This window comes from Salvelinus sp. IW2-2015, linkage group LG37, assembly GCF_002910315.2.
Source record: "Salvelinus sp. IW2-2015 linkage group LG37, ASM291031v2, whole genome shotgun sequence".
In the NCBI taxonomy this organism is placed as follows: Eukaryota; Metazoa; Chordata; class Actinopteri; order Salmoniformes; family Salmonidae; genus Salvelinus; species Salvelinus sp. IW2-2015.
In genome coordinates, this window is record NC_036876.1 from 1,441,296 (window position 1) to 1,450,950 (window position 9,655).

The following is a 9,655-nucleotide window of genomic DNA, read 5'->3' on the forward strand; positions in this document are numbered from 1 at the left end:
TAGGTCCAGTTTCACACAGATTTAGAAAGTGCAAGGTAGCGCTCTAAGGCTTTTGCTTTTAAGGCCTTGAAAGAGGGCGGAAATGCCGTGGTTGGGGGTGGGAGTGCTTACAGAGTATGTGGGAAATACATTTTCCATGCAGTCCATTGGAGTGCAATGTGGTCATATGTGTCTAGAACTGGAGTGCTGAGCACCTCATTCCTGAGGGACGGCACATCTATTAACATAGGGGGGAGGGGGGGCATACACATATCTATTCCGTTCTAAGTCAACCCCCTGTCCCTGAAGGCAGTTGTGTAGATCTGAAGTTATTGGATAGGTATGAGCAATATGTTGAAAATGTCACCTAGCCTATCAGAGGACACGGTTGAGCTATAGCGATAATGCTGATACCTGTCAGATCCATTCAAGGTTGTTCAAATAAGCAAGATCTATAGATCCAAAAATGGAGCGTAAAACAGACGTTAGGATGCTAGGACCATGTGCTCTGATACAGCTCCATCTCTTACACTCTTCCTTTGTCTTTCTTTCTTTCTCTCTTCTCTCTCTTCTCTGCAGCTTGCAGCCCAGGTTCTTGATGATATCGATGATGAAGACATTGGATTCGGTCTTGTGGATGAGAAGAAGGACCTCTCTGTCGCCAAGAAGCTGGGTAAAAGCACACTCATCTCTTGACCACCTTTTCATCATCGATTAAACCTCAGTCGTTCAGTCTGACTTCACATAGAATCCTGATCTCTCCTGCCCTCTTCTGCCCGAGGTGTAGTATCGTTCCTGTTGAAATAGATTAGAGCAGTGGTTTTCAGACCTCTCCTCAGGACCCCCAGACATTTCACAATTTTGTTGTAGCCCTGAACTAACTCACCTGATTCACAGGCAGTGCCTAGTGAAAGTCTTGACACCCCTTGCACAGTCTTCACATTTTGCTGTCTTAATAATAAATGTAAAAAGGGATTCAATTCGATTTTTTCTCCTGCAGTTCTACACAACCTACTCCACATTTTGAAGTGAAAGAAAAATTATAGAAAATGTTCTTAATTAATAAAAATCGAAGATATTTTGATTGCACATGTCTTCACATCCCAAAGTGAATACTTGTTGGAAGGAGCTTTGGCAGGCAATTACAGCTGTGAATCATTTTGAATAAGATTCTACAAACTTTGCACAACTCTTAAAGCAACATGCTCAGACAATTTGGTTGGGAATGGTTGGGATGGACAGGAATATTCAAACCTTGTCTCTGAGTTCCTGAATGACTCGACCATTCAGAAACACTCAACACATATTACTCAACACAGGAGCTTTGGCATTAACATTAAAATGTTGTGTAATTGTCCCGTTGAAAAATAAAACTCCATCCCAGGTTTAGATTTTAGGAAGGTTTTCCTCCAACCGTTTACCTGGGGTTTGCTCATTTTTATTTTGATCCTGATAAACTCCCCAGCTCCTGCCAGTGACAAGCATACCCATAATATGATGCTGCCACCATTCAAAATACAGAGGGTTTCACTCTGTGTAGTGTTGTATTGGATTTGACCCAAACCTGTAGTTTTTCATTTAGGCCAAAGTTGATTTATTTATTTGTTTTGTCTTGCAGTATTACTTAACAGCCTTTTTGCAAACACAATGGATGATCTGGAGTGGATATTTTAACACAGGCTTCCTTCTTTTTCACTCATACAAGCCAGTAATGGGGAGTGAAAGTAATGTTGTCGATCCTCTGTATGTTCAAGGATTAACAAAATACAATAGTAGACCTACAGTAGTAGACCTACAGTAATATACCTACAGTAGTAGACCTACAGTATCAGCTACAGTAGTAGACCTACAGCTAATATACCTACACGTAGTAGACCCTACAGTAGTAGTACCTACTAGTATCAGACCTATCAGTATATATAACCTACAGTATAGACCTACATTAAATTACCTACAGTATCAGAACCTACAGTAGTAAAGACCTACAGTAATATACCTACAGTAGTAGACCTACAGTATATACCTTACAGTAGTAGCTCTACAGTAATATACCTACAGTAGTAGATCTACAGTAATATACCTACAGTAGTAAGACCCTACAGTAATATGCCTACAGTAATCAACCTACAGTAATATGCTACAGTAGTAGACCTACAGTAGTAGACCGACAGTAATATACCTACAGTATCAAAACCTACAGTATATACCTACAGTAGTAGACCTACAGTAGTAGACCTACAGTAATATACCTATAGTATCAGACCTACAGTAATATACCTACAGTAGTAGACCTACAGAAATATACCTACAGTAATATACCTACAGTAGTAGCTACAGTAGTAGACTTACAGTAGCAGACCTACAGTAGTAGACTCAGTAGAGCCTTCAGTAGAGACCTACACATAGTAGAACTTACAGTAGAGACTACAGTAGTAGACCTACAGTAATATACCTACAGTAGCAGAACCTACAGTAATATACCTACAGTAGTAGACCTACAGTAGTAGACTTACAGTAGCAGACCTACAATAGTGACTTACAGTAGCAGACCTACAGTAGAGACCTACAGTAATATACCTACAGTAGCAACCTACAGTAATATACCTACAGTAAGTAGACCTACAGAAATATACCTACAGTATATACCTACGTAGTAGACTACAGTAGTAGACTTACAGTAGTAGATCTTACAGTCGCAAGACTACAATAGTAAGACTACAGTCGCAGACCTACAGTAGCAAGACCTACAGTAGTAGACCTACCAGTAGTAGACTTATAAAGCAGACCTACAGTAGTAGACTTACAGAAGCAGACCTAAGTAGTAGACCTAACAGTAAGTAGAACTTACAGAAGCAGGCCTACAGTAGTAGACTTACAGTAGTAGACTTACAGTAGTGGACCTACAGTAGTAGACCTACAGACACATAAAAGCCTCGTTATAAACTGGGTGGTTCGAGCCGCTGAATGCTAATTGGCTGACCGCCGTGGTATATCATATCGTATACCACGGTATGACAAAACATGTATTTTTACTGCTCTAATTCCATTGGTCACAAGTTTTAATAGCAATACGACAGGCTCGGGGGTTTGTGATATATGGCCCAATATACCAATGGCTAAGGCCTGTGTCCTGGCACCCCACTTTGCATTGTGCCTAACAACAGCCCTTAGCAGTCGTATATTGCCATATAGCACACCCCCTCGGGCCTTATTGCTTCAGTATCCCCCTCAGTAACATCATTTCCGCCACCAGAGAGCTGTAGTGGTCAACAAACATTCCTCACAGAGAGATCTGAGTCTCTCACTTTCAGTTTCTAATGACTTGCAGCTCTCTGTATCTTTGGTCCTTATATACCATGTAATATTTATTGTCCAATAAATCTTATCCTTATCTCATACTGTCACTGCCTTGAACAAATACATGTCTAAAATGCTGTCCCTCCACAACCTGATTCACTAATCAAAGGTTTGCTGATGGGCCAAAAACTATATCATTGTACTCCTTTGTCTTCCAGAACCAGGCTTGAAGAAACACTGAGCTAAAGTAAAGACAAAACCTTGCATTTACAGTAGGGCATAACTCTGGACCCAATCTAGTAGCTGTGTAAGATGTCTTGTAACACAGAACATATTATATGGGAAGGGAAGGGTTTTTCCAAACAAGGAATAAAATCTGGCCCCCAGTTGATGGCCCTAGTTCTGGTTAGGAAAGGTTAAGGTCATGTTAATGTTCAGCAAGAAGTCAGGGCTCTACAGTCTAGACACATACAAGCTTCAGTAGCACCTTCAGTAGATCATTCAGGCACCCAGAGAGCTGTAGTTTGTCCAACAACATTCCTTGCAGAGATATGAGTTTCACACCCAGTTTCTAACTGAAAAAACATTCCTTTGCGGAGATCTGATTATTTCATACTTTCATTTTCTAACTGACTTGCAGCTCCCTCTATCTGATACCGATCTTATCCTTATCTTGTACTGTCACTGCCCTGGGGAAAAAATGTCTAAGTGGGTCAGTCACCAGGATGCAATTTAACAACTAAAGCATTCTACTTCAAGAGGGAGTAACTCACTTTATGTTCATCACTGGTAGATAAATAATACATTATTTTACAGGTGAGAACAATTGTCTTGTTACCAACTTACTCTTGCCCATCCCTTCCCTAGCCCTATCTCCTAGCCCCTATCTCCTAGCCCCTATCTCCTAGCCCTATCTCCTAGCCCCTAGCCAGAGTCTCAACCTGTCCCCCTAAATCTTCGACCTAAGTATTTTTCTAACCTGTCCCCAAAACCATAACCCCTAACCAGAGTTCCTAGCATGTTCCCCTAAACCCTAGACCCTAAGTAGAGTTCCTAACCTGTCTCTAAACCCTAGTCCCCAGAGTTCTCTAACCTGCCCCCAGTCCCTTCCCTAGCCCTATCCCTTCCCTAGAGCGCTCCATCCCTTACTCCTTACCTAGCCCCATCCTTTCCCTAGCCCCATCCCTTCCCTAGCCCCATCCGTTCCTTATCCCCATTCCCTTCCCTAGCCCCTCCCTTCCCTAGCCCCATCCCTTCCCTAAGCCACCATTCCCTTCCCTAGCCCCACCGTCCTAGCCCACCCTTCCTAGCCCATCCTTCTCCAAGCCCTAGCCCGATCTCTTCCTAGCCCCATCCGCTTCCCTCAGCCCCCATCCCGTCCCTAGCCCCACCCCTTCCCTATGCCCATCCCTTCCCAAGCCCCTAGCCCGATCTCTTACCTAGCCGCATCCCTTTCCTAGCTTCCCATTCCCTTTCCCTAGCCCATCCCCTTCTCTAGCCCCCATCCCTTCCTACCCATCTCCTCCCTAGCCCCCATCTCCTCCCTAGCCCCCATCTCCTCCCTAGCCCCATCCCATCTCTTCCCTAACCCCCATTGCTTCCCTAGCCCCTAAACAGTGTCTCTAACCTGTCATCGTCCCTCCTCAGGTCTGGATGAGGTGGAGAGCATCTACATCTTTATTGATAATGAGATCATTGAGTATGACGGTGAGCTGGCCGCTGACACCCTGGTGGAGTTCCTCTACGACGTGAGTAACTGTTATAACATTATACAGTCATTTAGTTGTCGTGCCACCTCATTTTGGTTACAGTCATTTTGGTTGTAACTTAACTTAAGTTTGCTTTTATTACTATGTAAACACTCTTGATAATGTAGTGTATTAATCGGTGATTACATTGTGTTTCCTAAATATTGTTCTGAAAAGGATAGAAAAAATAAGGGCAGTAAAATCTTCCTCTAACTTCTAAAGACTTCTCTCCACATCTCTTCTCCCTCACGCAATCTTTCTGCAGGTGATTGAGGACCCCGTGGAGATAATTGATAATGAGCGTGAGCTGAAGGGCTTCCACAACATTGACGAGGACATCAAGCTGGTCGGCTACTTCAAGAGTGAAAAATCCCCCCGTAAGTACAGCCAACACACTCTGTGGGAAAGACCAGAGAAATCATGACTGAAATTGCTAGCCTAGTCCCAGATGTCTTTGTGCTGTCATGTTAACTACTATGGTCATTGTCCCTGAATTGGCACAAACAGATCTGGGATCAGGCTAGTGGGTTGCTAGTCACAACGCCTATTTCTGTGAACCACATGCAGGTATTCAATGCCTGAATTCTGACAATTTCCTCAGTCAGGTATGTCAATGAGAATATCACGTTAGGTTAATGTTATTTTTCTCTTTTACAGACTTCATTGAGTATGACGACGCTGCCGAGGAGTTCCATCCATTCATCAAGTTCTTCGCCACCTTTGACCCTAAGGTACGGAACCACAGAGGGTAAAATTAGAGTTGGCTGTATTCTAAACTCTATTCTGGAATATTTCCATTGTCCCCAATGCAGACCAACTGTCTGTATGCTGTACCATTTTTAGTAGTCTTAACTTGAAAAGATAACACTTCAAGGTAGCGCAGTAACTTAAGTCAACTCAGGAAATCAAGTTCAGTCCACAAAACATAATATTAGTTACATTGCAAATACTTTAATTCAAAATGTTAACTCATGTTTTTATGTAGAAACAACAGCTTTCTGATAGCCAAATTGATGTTCTTTGTCCATATCCAGATTGCCAAGAAGCTGAATATGAAACTGAACGAGGTTGACTTCTACGAGCCCTTCATGGAGGAACCAATGACCATTCCAGGAAAGCCGTACACTGAGGCTGAGCTTGTAGACTACATTGAGGAGCACGACAGGTGAGTTAGGGCCTGTAGATCAGCTGACCTACAATGCAAAACCAGAAGGCCTATACTATGTTATGTAGACAAAGTGTGGTTCAAACTACATTCATTTTTATTCCAAGCCACTGTGCTCTTGCTTCAGCCTTTCCTTGTTTGCTCTTTTGGGTCTAGGCCGTGTTACTGTGAATGTACTCTATGACTGCCGATGTAAAAAGGGCTTGATAATCTAAATGTGATTGATTGATATCATTCTCATTCCAGGCCCACTCTGAGGAAGCTGGAGCCCCACAGCATGTACGAGACCTGGGTAAGATTTATTCACTCACTATTGAAACGTCTAGAAACCGGAACTGTCCAGTGGGCCTATATCTCATGGAGATGTACAGTAGGCCTGAGTCGCGTTCTTTCTTTCTTTCTTCCTTTAGGAAGATGACATTGATGGAGAGCACATTGTTGCCTTCGCTGAGGAGGATGACCCTGGTATGTACAGTGCACTAGTCCCAAGCAACGTTTTACTATATATATGCTATATATACGTTTTACTATATATATGCACTATATATATATATATATATATATATATATATATATATATATATATATATATATATATATATATATATATATATATTCTCTGCTCTTTCACAAATCTGGTCATAAAAAAATGTAAAAGTTAGATAATAAAAATACAATTGTCTTCCAATGTGGGGGTGTAGAAGGGGCTAAAAGACTACAGTATCTAACCTTTGACCTTTCCAAGATGGTTTTGAGTTCCTGGAGATCCTGAAAGAGGTGGCCCGTGAAAACACTGACAACCCCGACCTCAGCATTGTCTGGATCGACCCCGACGACTTCCCCCTGGTAAGAACAGGCTGAAGATATGTGAACTGGCTGAACATACTGTGTACAGTGCATTCGGAAAGTATTCAGACCCCTTGACCTTTTCCTAATTTTGTTACATTACAGCCGTATTTAAAATGGATGACATTTTTTTTTAAATCAATCTACACACAATACCCCATAATGACAAAGCAAAAACAGCTTTTTAGAAATGTTTGCAAATTAAAATAAATACATCGAAATAACTTATTTACATAAGTATTCATGCCATTTTCTATGAGACTCGAAATTGAGCTCTGGTGCATCCTGTTGCCATTGATTATCTTTGAGATGTTTCTACAAATTTATTGGAGTCCACCTGTGTTAAATTCAATTGATTGGACATGATTTGGAAAGGCACACACCTGTCTATATAAGTTCCCACAGTTGACAGTGCATGTCAGTACAAAAACCAAGCCATGAGGTCGAAGGAATTGTCCATAGAGCTCCGAAACAGGATTGTGTCGAGGCACAGATTTTGGGAAGGGTACCAAAAAATGTCTGCAGCGTTGAAGATCCCCAAGAACACAGTGGCCTCCCTCATTCTTAAATAATGTCAAATCAATTGAATTTAACAACAGGTGGACTCCAATAAAGTTGTAGAAACATCTCAAGATAATCAATGGCAACAGGATGCACCAGAGCTCAATTTCGAGTCTGGGAGGAGGAGATGGGGGCTAGGGAGGAGATGGGGGCTAGGGAGGAGATGGGGTCGGGAAGGGATGGGGGCTAGAGAAGGGATGGGCTAGAGAAGGGATGGGGCTAGGTAAGAAGATCGGGCTAGGGGCTTGGGAAGGGATGTGCTAGGGAAGGGGTGGGGTGGGGCTAGGGACGGGGTGGGGCTGGGAAGGGATGGGGCTAGGGAAGGGATGGGGATAAGGAAGGGATGGGGCTAGGAAGGGGTGGGGATAGGGAAAGGATGGGGCTAGTATAGGTAAGGGATGAGGCTAGGGAAGGGATGGGGCTAAGGGAAGGGAATGGGGCTAGGAAGGGATGCGGGCTAGGAGGGATGGGGCTAGGGAAGGGATGGGGCTAGGGAAGGGATGGGGATAAGGAGGGATGGGGCTAGGGAAGGGAATGGGGATAAGAAGGGATGGGCTAGGGAAGGGATGGGGCTAGGAAGGGATGGGGATAAGGAAGGGATGGGGCTAGGAAGGGATGGGGATATAAGGAAGGGATGGGGCTAGGAAGGGGTGGGGCTAGGAAGGGATGGGATAAGGAAGGGATTGGGCTAGGGAAAGGATGGGCTAGGTATAGGTAGGGATGAGGCTAGGGAAGGGATGAGGCTAGGGAAGGGATGGGGCTAGGAAGGGGTGGGGCTAGGTATAGGTAAGGGATGGGGCTAGGGAAAGGATGGGCTAGGTTAAAGGTCAGGGATGAGGCTAGGGAAGGATGGGCAGGTTAGAGACTCTGGGGACTAGGGTTTAGAGGACAGGTTAGGAACTCTACTTAGGGTTTAGGGGACATGCTAGGAACTCTGGTTAGGGGTTATGGTTTTGGGGACAGGTTAGAAAATATACTTAGGTTCGAGGATTTAGGGGGACAGGTTAGAGACCTGGCTAGGGGCTAGGGCTAGGAGATAGGGGCTAGGAGATAGGGGCTAGGAGATAGGGGCTAGGGAAGGGATGGGCAAGTAAGTTGGTAACAAAATTGTTCTCACCTGTAAATAATGTATATTTTATCTACACAAGTATGAACATAAAGTGAGTTACTCCCTCTTGAAGTAGAATGCTTTAGTTGTTAAATTGCATCCGGTGACTGACCCACTTAGAATTTTTTCCCCAGGGCAGTGACAGTACAAGATAAGGATAAGATCGGTATCAGATAGAGGGAGCTGCAAGTCAGTTAGAAAATGAAAGTATGAATAATCAGATCTCCGCAAAGGAATGTTTTTTTCAGTTAGAACTGGGTGTGAAACTTATATCTCTGCAAGGAATGTTGTTGGAACACTACAGCTCTCTGGTGCCTGAATGATCTACTGAGGGTGCTACTGAAGCTTGTATGTGTCTAGACTGTAGAGCCCTGACTTCTTGCTGAATGTAACATGACATATATCTTTCCTAACCAGAACTAGGGCCATCAACTGGGGGCCAGATTTTATTCCTTGTTTGGAAAAACCCTTCCCTTCCCATATAATATTTCCGTGTTACAAAGATATCTTACACAGCTACTAGATTGGGTCCAGAGTTATGCCCTACTGTAAATGCAATGGTTGTCTTTACTTTAGTCAGTGTTTCTTCAAGCCTGGTCCGGGAAACAAGGAGTACAATGATATAGTTTTGGCCCATCAGCAAACCTTTGATTAGTGGAATCAGTGTGGAGGGACAGCATTTTGACATGTATTTGTTCAAGGCAGTGACAGTATGAGATAAGGATAAGATTTATTTTGGACAATAAATATTACATGGTATTATAAGGACAAAGCTACAGGAGCTGCAAAGTCATGTAGAAACTGAAAGTGAGAGACTCAGTATCTCTCTGTGAGGAATGTTTGTTGACCACTACAGCTCTCTGGTGGCTGAATGATGTACTGAGGGGGATAACTGAAGCAATAAGCCCGGGGGGGGTGTGCTTATATGGCCAATATAGATGCTAGGGGCTG

At 43.4% G+C, this 9,655-nt stretch overlaps 1 protein-coding gene across 2 annotated transcripts in view; it reads left to right on the forward strand.

The window, feature by feature from the left end:
• LOC111960032 (calsequestrin-1-like) overlaps positions 1 to 9,655 on the forward strand; it is a 45,487-nt gene that overhangs the window by 28,362 nt on the left and 7,470 nt on the right. For both annotated transcript variants that reach the window (XM_023981903.3, XM_023981904.3), the window contains 8 exons: positions 559 to 652; positions 4,924 to 5,024; positions 5,290 to 5,401; positions 5,682 to 5,755; positions 6,059 to 6,189; positions 6,436 to 6,481; positions 6,600 to 6,654; positions 6,935 to 7,035. In XM_023981903.3, the coding sequence (XP_023837671.1) occupies positions 559 to 652; positions 4,924 to 5,024; positions 5,290 to 5,401; positions 5,682 to 5,755; positions 6,059 to 6,189; positions 6,436 to 6,481; positions 6,600 to 6,654; positions 6,935 to 7,035 (714 nt within the window). The remainder of the gene's footprint in view (positions 1 to 558; positions 653 to 4,923; positions 5,025 to 5,289; positions 5,402 to 5,681; positions 5,756 to 6,058; positions 6,190 to 6,435; positions 6,482 to 6,599; positions 6,655 to 6,934; positions 7,036 to 9,655) is intronic.